Source organism: Typopeltis vanoorti, chromosome 15 (genome assembly GCF_054136105.1).
Source record: "Typopeltis vanoorti isolate ZY-2024b chromosome 15, IOZ_Tvanoo_1.0, whole genome shotgun sequence".
Classification (NCBI taxonomy): domain Eukaryota; kingdom Metazoa; phylum Arthropoda; class Arachnida; order Uropygi; family Thelyphonidae; genus Typopeltis; species Typopeltis vanoorti.
In genome coordinates, this window is record NC_143563.1 from 58,799,899 (window position 1) to 58,819,301 (window position 19,403).

The 19,403-nt window shown below is 34.1% G+C and overlaps 1 protein-coding gene across 1 annotated transcript in view; it reads right to left on the reverse strand.

The window, feature by feature from the left end:
* mael (germ-plasm component protein maelstrom) overlaps positions 1-19,403 on the reverse strand; it is a 216,816-nt gene that overhangs the window by 118,268 nt on the left and 79,145 nt on the right. Inside the window, exon 6 of the mRNA XM_090405551.1 lies at positions 7,119-7,304. Coding sequence (XP_090261677.1) covers positions 7,119-7,304 — 186 coding nt within the window. The remainder of the gene's footprint in view (positions 1-7,118; positions 7,305-19,403) is intronic.

Here is a 19,403-nt window from a genome sequence, read left to right on the forward strand (position 1 = left end):
CACATCTTTACATAACTGCCAACATCATCAGGGCACTAAGAAAGTCAAATGGAAATGTTAAAAAATAACTAAAACAGAATGTGATATACATCATGATAAAGAGAAATGAATAGATATCTACAGCAACAATGTGAACTGAAGTTATATATTAAAAAATTTCTGTTTCAAATAACAGATTTGGAGAAGCACAGACTCATACATTTAAATTGTCAATGAAGGAATGACTAACAAGACTCCTTAAAACAATTTCTCAAATCAGAAAGAAATGAGACAAGACAATGCATTCAGTTCCTCCAAATTGCAGGGATATAAGGCAATGACTTCCTGCTTTGAAGAAATCAAACTGTCTAATAAGTTACTAAAAAACTAAAGATGGATTTTATCTTTAAGCACAAAAATATGGAGATTATTTTCCTCACAAGTAACAAGGATATGAAGTAACAACTTCTTCAAGATATTATGAGCAGTTTTTTCAGAAGTGCAGTTCACATAGAAAAAAATTCTGCAGTTCTTTGTCTGGATCTGTATTTTTGCAAACTTATCAAATTATTTTTGGAAGGAAGACATTAAAAGAAAGATTTTATTCATACAATCAATATCAGAAAAACAGTTATTAGAATAATGTTAGTCCTGAGAGTGAATTTTGATAATGTTCAGCTTTTTGACTATTTGGATGACAACTTGACTGGATTTTCTATTTTAAAAAAAAACTTAATGATGCATTCTGGAAGCATAATGATTTAGAAGTCTAGAAATGTAGTACTGGTTTCTCTTTCAATACTAAATTTTATTTTTTGGTAAATACCACCAAGATCTACGACAGTTACATAGCAAATGTGTCACCAATCATATTGGTATACAAATAATTAAGTCAAGAAAAATAGAAAACAAATATTGTTCAAAGTGAACAATATTTGCTGGTCTGGATAGCATCTCCACTCTCAAACCAGTAAGATGCGGGCTTGAATCCCACTGTGGCACAGGTGAGATTTAAATACAGGTTTTAAGGGATCATGCCAAGGAACTGAATTAGTTCTTTAAAGAGTCTTCAAAATGGATGATCTGTAAGGAAAAAGAAAGTAAGATAATGACAGTGCATAAAGGTGGTGCTAAAATGGAAATAAACTGCACACCAGTTTGCATATCATTAGTGGCAGTTCCTATTTTTGAAACTGATTAGGGCTCACATACAGGAATGAATGGATGAGGGTGATATTCTTTGTAAAACAATTGGCATGAATTTATCAAAGGATAGTCTAGTTTCAGCATTTTGGTGACATTTTATAATAAAGTAACAAAAGCTGAGGAAAATGCACATATGATACTTTTGGATTTTGTAAAGGCATTTGATAGGTTGCCAAGTGATAAGTTGATATAGGAGACTTTAATTATCCAAATATTGAATGGGTAGCAGTAGAATCTCATGAGAAGAATGAAAATGCATTTATTGAGCTGTTGCAGGACAACTTCTTCAAGCAGCATGCGACAGAAGTACCTCTTTACTGGATGAAGAAACACAGGTGTATGAGGATAAGGTATTAGAGCTGTTGCACAAATTGAATAAGAATTCAGCAATAGGGACTGATGGAATATCAGCATGTGTGCTAAAAGAGCGTTCAGCTGAACTGGTTATTCCTCAGACCAGGCTGTTTGATACGAGTCTCAGAACAGGGAAGATTCCAGAGGAATATATGGTAATTCCATTGCACAAGGGTGGTGCAAAGACCGATGTTTCCAACTGTTGACCAATTAGTATCTCAGGAGTGGTGTTGAAGATTTTGGAAAAATTAGTTAGGGCTTGCATTCAGAAATAGGTTGACAGTGAACTCTACTTTGCAATGAGCAACACTGGTTTACTAAGGGAAGGTCATGTTTTAGCAATTGCTCACATAAGACCTCACTTGGACTATTGTGCACAGGCCTGTCTCCTGGTTTCTGTTGTAATTCTGATCTATTGGAGAGAGTGCAAAGGAGAGCATTAAAAATTTATCAGGATTATGGAATATGGATTATGAAGATCGATTGAGAATTTGTAGACTGCAGACCTAACAAACAGGAGAAAGAGGGGTGATATGATTGAGACTTACTAACTTCTGAAGGGGTCACATAGGATTTCAATTGATGGTATTTTTCAATTTATGGAAGGTAGGAAAAGAACCTTTTCATTCTCAGCATCCTTGGAAGCTGAGAATGAAAAGTGCTAAGAAGGGGAGGGGGGGGGACGAGGGCTAGATTTTTCTCTCATAGAGTGATACATGATTGAAATGGATTGCCACTGGATGTTGTGAGTGCAAGCAGTGTGAATGAATTCAAGAATAAATATGATAGTTGTGCATGTAGTATGTGGCCCCCCTCGACAAGTCCCTGACTTTTTGGAGGTTTCCCTTAATAATAATATATTTAAACTGCAGTGAAAGGGTTCAGATAATAAGCTAGCAGAATAGATAATTGGCTACCTAATAGATATAAAAGAACTAGGCATATGGGGAGGAAGCAATATCCTGGACGAAGAGAGTCCTGCAGGACTTAGTACTAGAACCGTTATTTGTTGAATTGGATTTCAACGGTATTGATGCGAACACAGATTGATAAGAAAATAACTATTTATTAACTTGAAAGCTAATATTTCGCTGGTATTATATCCAGCATCTTCAGAGCACACAAAGTTTGTTACAAATGCAAGACAACCACAATATTGTGTAACAGTGGGGCTAGTATAAGTAATTGCAGCGTACAACACAAGACTAAAATCCTAATAAGGCACCATCTAAGTTAAAAAAAAAAAAAAAAAAAAAAAAAAAAAAAAAAAAAAAAAAAACATTAGTCCAAATGTTTTGTAAAAAAATTAAAAAAATATTAATTTGGTCTTAGGATGACTGTCTCCCAAATCTCTGGTAGATTTATACAGCCATACTTGTTAAGGTTTGGAGTATGTTTTAAGGCTTCTGTTGATTCCAGGAACAACCTCTCAGACTTGTAGAAGCTTCTGTGCAGTACTTTTGTTTTTTTTCCAATTGATCCTGTGTGCTGGGGTATCCAAAGCATGGTCTGCCAGACCCGACTTGCCATAGCAAAAGTGCTGGATATATTTTTTGTGTTCGCTGAGGCGGATGTCCACAGTTTTTCCTGTCTGTCCGTAGTAGGCTCGATGACATGAACAGGGCACTTCATAGACTCTTGGATGTGATAAAGGAGTGAATCTGTCCTTAGGTGAACGGATGAGAGCTGCCAATTTCACATAAGGTTAAATACAGAGCACAGTTGCTGTTTATTAAGCACCCTACATATCTTTTCAGATTTGCCTTTAATGTATGGGATGGTGATAGTTTTGTTGTAGTCTTAGTGGTAGATAGTGGGGGGGGGGATTTCTGGGTAGTGTTTTATCTATCTTATGGGGATTATAGCCATTGATTAGGAAGGTGTGACACAGGTGAGAAAGTTCAGCAGTGAGAGCAATGTCATTGGAACAGATTGCTCTAGCTCTAAGGGTTAGTGTTTTTAAGATACCATATTGTTGAGAAGGGTGATGGTGTGATTGTTTGTATAAATATCTCCCTGTATGTGTGGGTTTTCTATAAACCGAAAATGATAAGGAACCTTATAGTTTGCCCTTCCTGGACATACTGATCACACGTCTTCCAGAGGGAGGGGGTGTTCTCTCCTCCTTTTTGTGAATTCTCCTCGAAGCGTTATAGGGCACCGATGAATAGTCACGGCAGCTGGCGGGATATAGGGTAGGCTTTTCCGGTGTCTTTGCCCGGCGAAGGATCTCTGCATAGGTCAAGTCACTGCTTACTCGACGTCAGGACCAACATGGCAAGATTTCTCCTTAACTTATCGCCTCCGAATATCTTCGGCTATGACTGGAACGACTATCTGTGAACGGGCCTCTTTGTCATCCCCAATGGAATTTACAACACCTTGGTCCTCGATCTCTCATGGATGGGTCACTCAGGATGAAGAAAAGGAAGCCCCTTCACATCTCCGAACCAACCCTTTTAAACACCAGAGTCCCAGCACCTTTGATTAAGTTTTTGGGACCCCCTAGCATCCCCGTGCGAGTCTTGCTAGTAGTTTGGAGAATCCTGTATAATGTTTCTCGAAAATTCACCGACAATCTTACTTCCTCCCTTTACTGCCTTAATCTTGTCTACAGGCCTTTCTTTGATTCGCGCAGTGCCCTTTCAATGCTGACCTTGAAGGTCACCTGTGACAGGTCTTGCAAACAATCTTCAAAAGACATGCCGAATTTTGGGTGATGCTCTTGGTTTCAATACTTCCACATCCTTTCTTAAACAATGAGTGAGTTAATTCCCTTTGAGTTTATTTTGCTCTTTATACAGATGGCTTTACATGGAGAACTAAAATAGATTTTTACAAGAAAATTTAGGTGAATTCCTACTGTAAAAAGTCTGTTTTTAGATAATTTATTTTGGCAACATCGAATTTTTACATTATTATCCGACTAGTTTCACTGATTTTGGCTATCGGTATCTTCAGAGATACAATTAGTAAGCAATATGAAGGTAACAGACTAAGTTTTAACTGACAGTTCTAATTCATACAAAATTAGTACTGTGCGTGAGACATAATGTAATTGGCATGAAAGTTCATTTCTTTAGTGTTTAGTGATCTAATTAAAGTTTTCCAAATATCAGGTGGGATTAAACCTTGATTCTTATTTAGGTTTCCTGTTGAACAGGCAACTATAGCAGCTTCCTTGAAGGTTCTGGAATGGTAATTTTCTTCTATATAGGGCATAGGACTCTTATCCCACTCAATAAGATGGCTGGTAGTGGCGAAGTGGGAAGAAAGGCCTAAAATATCTTTTCTGTTGTTATGTGCTCCTTCTGTCTCGTTTCAAAGCTTCTTTGGACTACTACTTTTTCAAAACTTTGGACTACTGTTTTTTTTTTTAAACTTAAATGGCACCTTATTAGGACTTTAGTTTTGTGTTGCATGCTGCAATTACTTATCCTAGGTTACACAGGATTATGGTTATCTCGCATTTGTAGCAAACTTTATGTGCTCTGAAGACGCTGGATATAATACCAGCAAAATATTAGTTTTTAAGTTAATAAATAATTATTTTCTTATCAATCAAGTTACTTTTCTCATCAAGCAGCTCCAGGGTTATGAATGGACTACGTTCCTGAGAATGTCTTTAAGTCAGATTTGTATGCAACTTGGATCTCTGATGAACAGTGCATATACGGTAATAATAATAACAACAACACTATAATGGCTCATATGTGGCAATAATAATACAGCGTAATACTGTAATAATAACACCCCTGTACTATAATAATAAGCCTTAAACGCAGAAATAACTCCCTGGTTCACTAACTGTAGTAACGGTGAAGTGTTTGGGAGTAAAAATATGACCTTTACATTAGAGTGAAGGTCATCTAAAGATGTTGAATGTCCAGGAGTTTTGTACACCACAAGCAGAAGTTTAAAGGGAATTTTCTTTTCCGAATAATAACGTTCTACAGCAGGAATAAAACAGTTCAAGAATCTTAAACATGGCAATTGTGACCCAGGACCTTAAATTTGATTTCCAAATAATGGGAAGAGCTGCTTTAATAATGTGGTGTAGTGCGGGTTTGTTTACATGCGCGAAAGAAACTAGTTCCCAAAATAATTTAATTATCCTTTATGGGGGAACCCGTCTCATTTTTGAGCATGAACTTGATAAATTCTGATTTTTTCCAATATGACTTTTGGCTAACAATTTTGATCGATATTTATTATAACATTCTTAGACATTTATATCTATAATTTTGAACTCCTTTGATTCAGTTTATCAGTTTTCATAACCCAGTTAATGTTGCAGCCTGGCAATTGGGAACCCAGTACAGGTATTCCTTATTTAACGCCGATTTGATTAACACACCGAAATTATTTGCAGCATTCCCTTGATATACGCAGCAAGAGTTTTGATTAACGTGCCTTCATCCCTGCAGAGCTCGCAGCTGATCTGACAGATACATGCAAAATGTTTAATATAAATATTCTTACACAATTCAGTGTATAGCTTGGAGGTCATGAGTAGCTGTGCATTCATATGTTACGACTGATATTCCGCACTGTTTTTGCTGTCAGTTTGGTTTAACACACATTATGTAAAGGTTTGTGATATTTGACAGTAAATTGTATCTGAGAGATACCATGACCTCTAATGTCAGTATAGTATGGTTTAGTTTTTTTTTTTTTTTTTTTTTTTTTTAATTCTTTGTTCAATAATTTCTAGATTGTAACTAAAAATAAATAAACCATTATTACTGAAATAGAGAGTCAAAGGCTTATTTATCATACATGTCCTCTAGGAGATGTGCTTTACATTATGGGAAAATACTCAGAAAAGTGATCTGGAGCTTACTCCACCTTTACAACGAGTTGCCCATAAGGTTACTTATGCTTGCATCTGCCGAAACCTTTAGTTTCTATATTCGGCTATGAAATAATGTTGGATTCAATATCCACTTAATTTGTACCATCATGTATTATATTTGCAGTGTTTTTTCTTTATGTTTCATTGCTTGTTTGCCGAGATCTGGAGTCATTTTGCTTGTTATCGTAGAATTTATGCCGATAAGAAAAAAAACTAAAACTGTTCAAATGACTCTTGATAACTTCTTTTGACAAAAAAAAAAAAAATTGCAGTAAATAATGTAAGTACAAGTATTTATTAAACATTTACTTTGCATTCAATTTTTATCTTTCCTAAAAGAGTACCATATACAAAGAATTATTAATACAGTAATCGCCCATGGACGAATTGTAATTTTTACCATTGATTATTAGATTTGATTAATGCAATTTTGATATACACAGTAACATCAAGGGATACTTGTATTATGAAACAGTAAAATAAAAATGGAAATGCAAAATATTAGTTATGTGCTTAAAAAGAAACTAACCCATGAATGGATAAACATACAGCAACAATGATTGATAAAACTTGCCAGCCTCCTCATGCAGCCATTGTAAATAACCATAATTCAACATTTTTAGGAAGACAAAATAGTGGAGGATATGTTTCACACTATCAGTTATGTTTCTTTTTAAGCACATGAATGGATAAACATACAGCAACAATGATTGATAAAACTTACCAGCCTCCTCATGTAGCCATTGCAAACAACCATAATTCTGCTCAACATTTTCAGGAAGACAAAATAGTGGAGGATATGTTTCACTATTTGAAGGATTAATGAAATTCTTTATATCATCATATATTTGTTTATAATTGCTGTCTGCCAGTTCAAATTGATTCACTGGAATTTGATGGGTCTTATCTCCTAAAAAATGAAAAATACAACATTGTGTAAGAAAAATAATTTTCTGAAATTTTGCAGGAAGAATGACATTCTTTTATCAATTAAGTAATTCAAATTACAGTTTATTTTTTTTTTTTTTATATATTCTGGTTTTTTCACAAAAGCAGAAAGAAAAAAATCCTTACATATGTATGTTTTGAACAGTGTGAAGAGATAAATACAGTCTATTACTATACACAAGAATGATAATATTTTTATCATTAAAAACCACAGCACAAGCATATTTTGGTCTGAAAATAACTGACTCTCATCAAACTATGACTGCTTAAAATCAATAATAGATTACACATTCACACTAAAATTGCATTACATTAGTAATGCAATTTCTAGCACACAATGGGATTCATTATTTACAGCTGTTTAGATTAAGAATCTTCTAGACTATTAGTAAAGAAAACTATCATTTTGATTTAGGTAAGAGCAGAAGTATATAATCTTTCTAAATTTGAAGCTGTACTTGTGGTCTGTGTTGCAGAAGACTAGACTTATGTGGTGATTGCTTGTAACGCATATAGTATTGGTGTTCTTTAAGTCACTTCTCGATAAACCATCTAGTTTGTCCAAAATATGGGAGATGGCATTCATATCTTGTATATTTTGGATAGACTGAAAAAACTGCCAGAAGAGGCAGCAGTGAAAGTTTAGTCTTGGTAGATGTAATAAGGAGAACAGTTTGTTGATGGGAAAGAAAGCAGGCACAAGCTGTATTTTTTTTTTTTTTTTTTTAGAATTCTTGGGAATTAATTCTGAGATGCTAGTAATGTAGAGGACTGGAACCTTATATTCAGTATTAAATGTAGCCAGATTGTTGGTATCTATAATCTACTTAGTTTACTGTAAAAATATTAATTTGCATAGTTAGAACCGATGAAATATTGCATACTGAGCAATTTGACAATTCCAATGTTTTTTTGTTTTTTTTTTACAATGAATGATACAAAGAATTTGCTGATTATATGACCAGCAAAGGTTGATTTGAAATATATTTAAGTGGGAAAGAAACTAGACAAGAGAGAAGGAAAGAAGTTTTCCACTGGTATATTCTAAAGTATATAGGTTTTCTTTTAAAAAAAGCTCACAGAAGTTGAATAAGGTGAGGAAAACATGTGTTTTGCAATCCAATTTTAGATACTGTAGTCACAATTACAATTCATAAGTAAAAGGTTACTGAACTCTGTTTTGATACAATACATTTACTAAGTTCAATAACATATTTAAACAAGCTAACCTACTTAAATAAATCTACTTTTCTGCATCACTAATGAAATTCACATTATTTTATTTGTTTCAATGAATTAATAATAAAAAATTGAATTGTGTAACAACATAAATCAATATTTATGTAAATAAACTTCATGAAACACTAGTTCTGATCCCAGCTGACTCCAAAATTTCCACAAACATCAAGTACAAATTCAGGTGAAGAAAGTGAAATTTTTCTCATTAATTAGTGTTTAAATTTATAATATAAATTAAGTCTAATTATCTGAGTGATAATAAAAAAATAGTGTGCACTGAAAAACAACACTGATGTTATGTTTCATTAATTTTTTAGTAACTAAAGGATTCATAACTTACCTTATCACAAGAATATATGTACATTTCAATTTCAAGAACTATATACAACAAAAGGGTATTTGTAAACTGAAGGATCGTTGTTGCTGCATATTTTCAAACAAGATTAAAAATGTGGATTAACAATGCTTATAGAAATCAACCATATAGACATTTCAAGTTTAAAGCATGCATTTTCTCTCAACCTTATGTTTATATTTAAAAAGTCGTTACACTATGTGAATAGTTGATGCAAACCGACAAACAAGTAATGTGTGATGACTTGACAAGCATTTCCTAGAACTAACAATGCAGCATATCTAACAGAATACATTTATTGATAAATCAAGATTTAAAGGGCATGTCCAGGGTTAGAAAAACAAGTGAAGATGGAACAAAAAGAAATACAAGATAATAACCATTTACAAAGCATAATGGATTTGCTCTACGATACTGTAATGCAGAAGCTATAATCATCAGTATGCCTTTTCCAATATCGAGTTGGCTACTATGGAGAGCCATTTGGTTGTGTTGTTTTGTCCCCCCCCCTCCAGATTTTTCTTTTTGCTGCTGCTTCTCAAAGTAATTAGTGTTCCATTACTTGCAGAACTCATTACATGGCATTTTCCTATTACAACTACTACTTTTGCTAATGTGCAATTTCTTCTTGCTCTTTTCAACACTTATATTCACTTACCACTTAATATTAAAGAGCCTATCCTCTCTGGTATATATAAAATGTATATATCCCTTTTCTCCAGTTCTCAGATGTTCACACTTTAAACACAAATAAGAAACAGATAATACAGATCTTCATTCAGATCTAAATTTATGTTCCTTCTTAGTAATCCTTTACAATTAAAAAGTTTTTTTTTTAAATCATTCTTACTTTATTACATTTTTGATACTTTCATTTTTTGTAATTTTTACTCCTAAATATTTAAAAAATGTAACTTTCTATTTCTATCATCATCGTTAATTCTTATTTGCTCCTTTCACCTATGTCAATGACTATTGCTTTGATTTGTGATTTAAGTTTCACCGGTCATCAGAATTTAAAATCATATCAGGACATACTTTCTGTTAAAATTGTGACCTTCACCTTAAAATTCACACTATTACTATTCTGAAAATGAAGATAAGTGACTTACTCTTGCTATTTACTTATGCTATAAATAATGTGGAGCTAGTGTTGCGAGTGAACATAGCGGTGGATTTCAGCTGTGCTAAAAAAAAAGTTGTTTTTTCTAGCACAGCTTTTTTTAAAATCGTACTGCATTTTTTTTCAGTCTGGATATGCATGTCCATCTGTTGGTTATATATTTTTTTGCTACTTGTTCTTACTGCTTCTGCTTTTTAAAATGGTGTCTGTAAAGAAGTGCATGTTAGAGGCACAGAAAGCTTTGGTACAAAAATCAAGTTCTGCATTGGATTTTTGCATCCACTGCAAAAATCCAATGCAGAACTTGATTTTTTCGATGCTATATGATGCATATGTATAGCAAAAATTGCTATACATAATCGAAAAATGTGAAAGACTGGAGCATCCGTAGCTCAGTCAGTATAGACTAAGCCCTTTGGTCAGAAAGACCTGGGTTCGATTCCCATCAGCGACGTGAGGAACTCTTATCTGGTCTCTTTCAACTAAAGATGAATGTCAGCTGGTCTCATACGGAGGTAGGTTTTTTTTTTTTTTTTCACTTGGAAACTCATTTTTTCATTCCCAGAACAGGCAAATGGGCCCGAGATCACATGTATCTACAGACATGGGACACACTGGGAGGCATGGGCTAACCACCTTATCTTAGAGATACAATAGTGGTTAAATGAATAGAAAATCCTCGACATGCAAAGTAAAAGAGGACAGAAGGAATAAATGATAAGAAGAAATGTGAAAGATTTGCGAATTGTTTGAGTAAAGAAAAAAAAAAAAAGGAAAAGCATTAATGTATGCGAAAAGTGTCTTGATAGATTACAGTGATTAGAAATGAAAACAAGTGTCAGGACCGTAGTAGAAGAGCTTAAACAAGAGTTAGTGAAAATGAAAAGTGAAATGAAACACCTGGAAGAAGATACTAAACATCTAAAGAAGAGACTGTCTGATGAGAATGAGCAGAAAGTTAGTATTATGAAGAAAGAATAAAGGATAGCCGTATATCATTGTATGGGGACTAGATCATTAGAAGTGTGATAACTAAAAAAGTGCACAAACTATGTTTTTCTGGTGGAACAATAAAACAAATAACTGATGCAATGCAGAAAAGGAAATAGCAGGCGTCAAAATTAGTGATAGTCGTAAACATAAATGACAGGTGGGGAAAAAAGAATGTCAATAGACACTTGAGGAAGTTGTTGCGGCAGGTAAAAGATAACAGTGTTGTTGAAAAAGTTGTTAACATGTTGCTCAGATATGACAACAGTGAATTGAGAAGGAGAGTAGAGATAATGAATAGCAAGACGTCTGAGTTGTATGAGGCAAAGGGGGTTCAGATTTTAAATCCATGGAGTGAATTTGAAGTTGGAATGGGTTAAAGTTGATGGATTGCATTTGAATGGGTTTGGTGTTGAGCATTTAGAAAGGCTATTGTTTTCTGAGAAGGCAAAAAGTTAATGAAGTAAATGATCAGTCTACTTGTGAAGCAAGATAGCACAACCAAACGACAGGAGGAAAATAGATACAAGGTTGAAGACGTGATTGCAGCAGCACAAGATGATGGAATGCATAAAGGTGAGGATGAGTTAGGTGGGTATAGAAATCAGTCAGGATCAGGGAAACGGGAGTGGTCAGAATATTATTAAGCTATTTTATTTATTACTATATTTATAAGAACTTGTATTTGAAAATTTAACTGCGCATTAATTGAAATGTAAATATTCTCTATTTATTCCTATTTGTAGAAGTTTAACGTTATGCAATAGCTCAATTTTATTATGTTTTGTTTTGTTGTCATGGAGACGTATGTAAGTGAGCGAGCGCGAGTTTGGAACAGTACGTGAGGAGAATGTTGAAAGTTTATTGACAAGAGTTTTAGTTAAAGAGATCACAAGAACAATTTAGGCAGGAAGAATGGATATATAAGCAAGGAACGCTGAAAAAAAAGAAGGTAAAAAAGAAGATAAGAGAGAAGGAGATAGACAGGAAACAGAGAGAGAATTGGCATTCGGTTGGAATGAAGTATTCAGCATTCAGGGAATCAGAGCGCGATATTAGAGAGTCAGCAAGTCACTCAAGCAGCTAATTTAAGTCTACTAGTCGAGAAGCAGTTAGCTAATAAGTTGTAGAATAACAATTATAGCTACGGAAAACAGCTGAGAGACTATTAAATAGACTAGCAATACTTGAGTTGAGATTTAATTTCAGTGCCGACCTTTCAAGGACATACAGAACCTTGAAGCAAAGCACGAAGTTACTAGAGAATAGTAGAGGCTGTAAAGTTGAAGTTTACCGTTAGCTGTGTTTAGAATTATAGTGCCTAAAGAATTATTTGAATGCAGGAGGAATGAACAACTGTGCATATAAAACTTCAAGATAAGGAATTATTGTGTATTGCCTTAATTCATGAGTGATCAGTAGTACTTCATGCAAGAACGTTTGTTTATGTGTATTGTGACTGATGATTAATTCAGTTATTGCTTAGATTTATTTTAACGAGTGCAGTATACTGTTTAAAATGTTTATGGTTATAAAAAGTGTTTGTGTGAAGTTGATGAAGAAAGAAGATTATCGGTAAGATTATTCCAACTATACAGGGCGTGCGAGTTTCATCCTAGAATTTCCCTATACTAACACTGTGCATATAAAACCTCAAGATAAGGAATTATTGTGTATTGCCTTAATTCATGCGTGATCAGTAGTACTTCATGCAAGAACGTTTGTTTATGTGTATTGTGACTGATGATTAATTCAGTTATTGCTTAGAAGATTTATTTTAATGAGTGCCGTATACTGTTTAAAATGTTTATGGTTATAAAAAGTGTGTGTGAAGTTGATGAAGAAAGAAGATTATCGGTAAGATTATTCCAACCATTAATATTCCTATACAGGGAACCGTGCGAGTTTCATCCTAGAATTTCCCTATACTAACACTAACCATTGTGGAGAATTAGCTGAAGTGTAAAATTAAAGATGTTTGTTTGTGAAGAGGTGTTACTGCAATTTTTATTGCATTTTGGAACTTAAGGAACTGTGAGAAGACTGTATTATAGAGATAACAGATTTACCTTTGAGTCTGTATGATTGAACTTATCAGAGAAGCTAAAATGTTTGTGATATCTTAATTACTGATTTGAACTTAAGTGTAAAATTTGTGATTCTAAAATTAAATGTTTGTTTTTGTTAATCAAGGTTGTATTTTGCCTGAATCTCTTTTACTGCACCGTTCATAAAATATTCAAACTAAAGCAGGTAAATTAAGTAAGTTAAATATACTCGGCCAGTATATATAATAACAACATATAAAGGAAGGGCAGTTGAGAGTTGGTTTATCTTCAATTCTTGAACTAATTCAGATATTAAGTGGCGCAGTCTTTAAATATAAATTTTCTTTATAAATCAACTTACAACTTATCAATTGGTTAAGAACATCGTAATAGTAATCATGTCGGATCCAAAGTATAGATTGAGAAGAAGTAGGATCCAACAGCATCAATACGTTGGGCAGATGAGCTCTGCAGAAAAGATGTTAACAGTGCATGGAAATTCATGAGGCAGTATCTGACACAGGTAATGTATAACTGCATACCAAGGGTTAAGTGAGTAAATAGAGGAGGAGTGAAATGGATGAAGGTGCAAGGCAGTTGGTGGTGATCAGACCCATGAAGAGTATAAAATGTAGGCTAAGAAGGTGACAAGAATGGTAAACAAAGAAAAGGTGCAGTATGAGGGAAGACTGGTTGATCAGACCAAGGTTAACTCAAAGGAATTTTTCTGCTATACTGCAAGCAAGAGAAAGAATATATATATATATATATATGTGTGTGTGTGTGTGTGTGTGTGTGTGTGTGTGGCAGATTGACAGTGGTGGATAGTCATGGCAGCAGAATAACAGTTGCAAAGGATATAGTGAAATTATTGAATGAGCACTTTATCAGTGTATATCATGGTGGTCTAAATGATGCAGTACAATATACAGAAGAGAGGCAAGTATTAGGAGAATTGGAGGTGAAAGAATCAGAAATGCATCAGGTGCTGGCTGAGTTAGATGTTAATAAGGCACTGGGAATGGATGACATATCACCACATATTCTTAAGCAATGTGCACAACAGTTAGCTATGCCCTTGCCCTGGTTATTTAATCAAGTCTTGTAGTGAGCACAGTTCCTAAGGAGTGGAAAGAAGATAAAATAGTACTACTCCACAAGCATGGTTCTAGGACAGAAGTTTCCAATTACAGACCAATTTGTATAACTGCAGTTATAGTCAAGGTGTTGGAGAGATTGGTTAGGACTAGAATACAGAATTGGATTGATGGGCATAGCTTTCTTTATGATGGTCAGCATGAATTTGTAAAGGGTAAAATTTTTTTTTTTTTTTTTTTTAGCAATTTAGTTGGGAAAATCATATACAGTGATATTCTTGGACCCTGCAAAAGCATTTGATAGATTACCACATGATAAGGTGGCATACAAGCTGCAGAGGATGGGAATAGACAGTATTGGTTAGATGAATCAGAGATTAGCTCTCTGAATGATACCAGCAAGGATGGAGCAGTGTCTCAAAAAAGAAGGGTGACCAGTTGCATGAACGAAGGTTCTGTTCTTTGGCACCTGTTGTTTAACTTGTTTGTAAATGATATTTCACGTAGACCATAGGTTCCCAAACTTTTTCGGGCCACTGCCCATTTTGCAAGACATAAATTTTATAATGCCCCCCATAATAAAAGTTTTCCATGTTCAAGCAGTTTGATATTTTTGACGTAAATAGCAACTAATGATACATTACTGCTTATGCCATTAAATTTTTAAAAAGAAGTGGCCAATATGTGCTTCATCTTGAACACAGTTATTGCTATACCGATTTTGGTGAAACGTACCCATATGTAAAGATTGTAAAATGTAATATCGAATAACATTATGCACAGTTTCATACAATGGTTTAAATATGAAAATTTGGAATACATATTAAGAGATTGCATTATATTAGTAAGAATCTTATTGTAATAATTAAAACACCATCAAATGTATTAGATGATTTATTTCAAACTTCCAAAGTAAAAATACGAAGAAAAAATAACAAATTAATGTGAAGGATGAGCCTGGTGCATTTTTAAAAGTTTGTTAATATCGGGTTCAACTTTCGTTAAAAACAGTCATAAATCGCCACGCTCAGTTATATGCAATCGGTTCCTTTTCTTAAATAGTAAATTCACTACAGCACTAAACCCACGCTCAGTCAAATAAGAAGATGGAAATGCAATTAAAAATTTCTGCACTATTTCCCATAATCCAGGGTTTGATTTTTGAAGCCAGAACTCTTGGTATCCAGTTTTGAATTTTATTTTTAGTTCTTCATTTGTTGTGAGTTCTACGAGTTCCACTTCTAAATTTGATGACCCTGCTGTGCTTACATGTGAGAAAGGATCTAGAACCCAATTTGGTATATTCATGTTTAGAATATCCTTGAATCGCTCATTGAAATCAGCATGGAGAACCTCCACGTGTTGGCAGTATGTAAGTAAATCTTCCTTTTTGAGAGACACTGCTGATAAATTTGAAAAGTGGCTATATTCCCCTCAGCCCATATTCCGCATGAACAGAAGAAGTTTCTCTGCAAAAGCGGCAATAACGTTTTTTGTTTTAATTCAATTCAATTCATCTTGTAGTTGTAGATTGACTTCATTAAATATTTTATAGAGGTCTGTCAAATAAGCTATGTCATTTTTGACATAGACAGGGTGCTCTAGCAATGGCACCCTGTCATTGCTAGAGCACCATCAGTAGCAGCAGACAAAATATTATGAATAGGAATGTCTTTCTCTTGATAAAACTTATTCATGATATTAAATATAGATTCTCCCTTTGTATTCACTTCCAAGTTTTTAGCAAATAATAATTCTTGACAAACTTTTTCTTCTTTTATGAATCATACGTATGATAAGAGTAGTGGTTCATTATTTGGGAGATTGATTCATCGAGTTGAATGGGAAATTGGCATGTCTTCAAATAATCGCACAACGATTTTTCAACATCTTCAGCCATTTCATCGATTCTTCTTTGCACTAAATTATTGCTCAAAGGAATTTTCCTGATGATATCTGACGCTGGCTTATGAAGCACAGTGTTTATTACTTCTTTTACTGCCGGCAAGATTAATTCCTCACCAATTGTGTGTGGTTTTCCTGCTTTTGCGATTAATAATGAAATATTATAAGCTTGCAATCCTCGTTATCTTGTTTAGTGAACGACTATATCAAAAAGTTTTGATATAGTTAGACGTTTAAAATATTTTTCTTCTAGTAGTTGAAAATAGGACAAATCTTTATCCTTTTTGTCAGCATGCATTTTAGTCAAATGCTCTTGTAACCTAGAAGGCTTCATTTGAAAACACTTTTCGGCAAATCAAGCACATGGGTAATAATTGGTTCGTAGGAGACTGAATAAAACCATATTTCAAATACTCTATACTGTACTGTCGACATTTCTTCTTATATTCAGACATAATGAAGTAATAAAATTTGCAAAAATATTCACAAAATAAAAAATTTAATTTACACTTTGTATGACTCCACTTATCTATCACACTTTCAACTGATGATTGTTGGCAAAGCACACAAAAAATAATGAAACTTATTCCTAAACCATTGGTATTTATAGATTTGAAATCTAGCCCGAATCGACTTGTTTGCGATACCATCGTACTCGTGCTTTGAAGAAATCACTGCAAGCACCCATATTCCTGTCAAAACATGCTGAATTGAATGAATTACCTATGTAATAGTTGACCGACATACTACTATTTAAGACTCGTCTGCTGCATGGATAGACTAAAGCCTGTATGGCATGATCAATTTTTACAATAGCAAAAAATGAATAAATTTTTAAGTATATAAAAAATAGAAGTTAAAATATCCTGTATGACACATTCAATTTTTTATTTTGCACGCAAGCGCATTTTGTTCATCCGACCACAAGATATAAACAACAAACCTACAAAACATAACCACAGAAAACAGTATAATAAGTTTCAAATAATATTTGCTTTGTTTTTTCCCTCTAGTTAACAATATAAGTTAGTACTAACTAGGCTAACTAAAATTTACGATTTTATTTCTTTCTTGCCATTATTATTTTTACTCGTAATATTAAATTATATAAAATTGGGTTTATTTTTGTACAAATCAATTAGAAAAGAGGTTTTATATATTTTACATATATTTTGAAATGAAATATAACGAATATATTTGCTACTGTAAACATAATCTATTATACACACATATATACATGCTCTATTTTCTCATTGACATAGAAAATTGATATCTATTTCTATCTGAAATGGTAAATTTTCAAATGATTAAATAATTCAAACAGAAAATTGATAAAAAAAATTGATTGTGTAAGACGGACATAAGATGAATTAAAATGCAATATTTAAATTTTAAATAATTATCTAATAGCAAAATCACGAAAATAATTAATTTTTAAATATACATTATTAATTTCTTCTATAAAGAGTCACCAACCCCTAGACCGCCTGAACACCCCCAAATGCTTCTGATCCTACTATAGGCCCCCCCCCCAGAAGGCTTCAGCGCCCACTGGGGGGGGTACCGCCAACTTTGGGAACCTATGATGTAGACTGACTGGGGATCTTCAGTTGTTTGCAGACAATGTAAAGTTGGGGAGAATTATAAACAGCACTGCTGATTTCATTTCCCTTCAGAAAGATATGAATACACTTTTGTCTCAGACAAAGGAGTGGAGTTGTAGTTTTCATATTAATAAGTGCAGAAATATAAGGCTGTGTACTACATTGATAGTCATACTGAAAGAAGTAGATGAGATTCAAGATTTGAGAATGATGGTTGACAGTAGACTGAAGTTTAGAGGGCACATTGCAAGTGTTGCAAAGACTGCACATCGTAGTGCTGCTATGATAAGAAGTACTCCTAACATGTAAAGGATAAAGAAATGGTGGTTCCACTATATAAAGCACTGGTCAGACCACACATGGCCTATTGTGCTCATGGTCACCTGGTTTTCAGTGTGATGTGGAAAAATTGGAGAGGGTCCGGAGACAAGTGACTAAGACAATATTAGGACTTTGAAATGCTGGCTTTGGAGAGAGAGAGGTTGAAAAAGATGTGGATTACAGAGTTTGATGGATAGGAGGAAAATAAGTGATATAATAGACATTTAAATTAGCAAGAGGATTTTATTGGATTAATCCAGATGGGATCAAAAAAAAAAAAAAAGAGCAGAAGGCAAGAGGGAGGAAAAACAGAGGCCATCATTCCTTAAAGTTATATAAGAATGTGGTGAAGAGGATGTGAGGAGTAGATTTTTTTTTTAACATGGAGAATTGCCAGTAAATGGAACGCATGTGTTATCAAAATGTGTTGCTAATGCAAGGAGTGTTACAGATTTTAAGATTCGATATGATAAATACGTTCAGATGAATAAACCTCCCATGATGAGTCTGCTGACTCCATGGAGAGTGCAATAATAATAATAATGAAGATTCCAATATTCAGTGATTTCAATCTGAATCAGTTTAATCTAAATGTAGCTTTTGATTTGCAAATAAATTCATTATTGCTCTTTCCAAAACATATATAGCTAGCACATACTGGCCACTAAATTAGAAACCATCATGCAGATGTACATCAATATCACTTACACAGCATATATATGCAAATCACTTACTGTGCATCACTACATGTTCTAGGCAACTATTTAAGAATGCTGTTGATCAGTAATCATCACAGTGTTGATCACAATGGGGGAAAAACAAAGGATCTCTCTGAGTTTGATAAAGGGCTTATTTTGGGAACCTGTCTGGCTGGAGCACCTTTTAAAACAGCAAAGCTAACTGGTTTCTCAAAAGGTGAGATATCCTGAGTGTTTAATCATTGAAAAAAAAACCCAAATTGATTGTCTAAGAGGCATAACTGTGATCCTAAGATAGTCTGTCAGGAATGAGATCGCCATCATCTGAGAAGGACAAACACCTTCTTGTATGCAGCAATTGACTAAAGTCATGGCATACCTTGTTCTATACGGACTTCCCAAGCTCTCTGCCCTGAAGCAATGAACTCAGCTTGCCTTGTAAACACAATTCATGATTCTGTTATATGGAAGGTCAGGTGTCCTCCAAGAAATATCGGAACATTGCCAATCAAGTCCATCTCACAATGTTCACTTTTTTTCCCAGAAGGTGATGGTTGTTTCATGGAAAATAACCCACATTGCTACTGGACATCATGCAAGAATTGTTCAACAGTGGTTCGGTGAGCATGACAGTGACTTCCACCATAAAGCCCAATGAAATGTATAGGACATGTTAGAAAA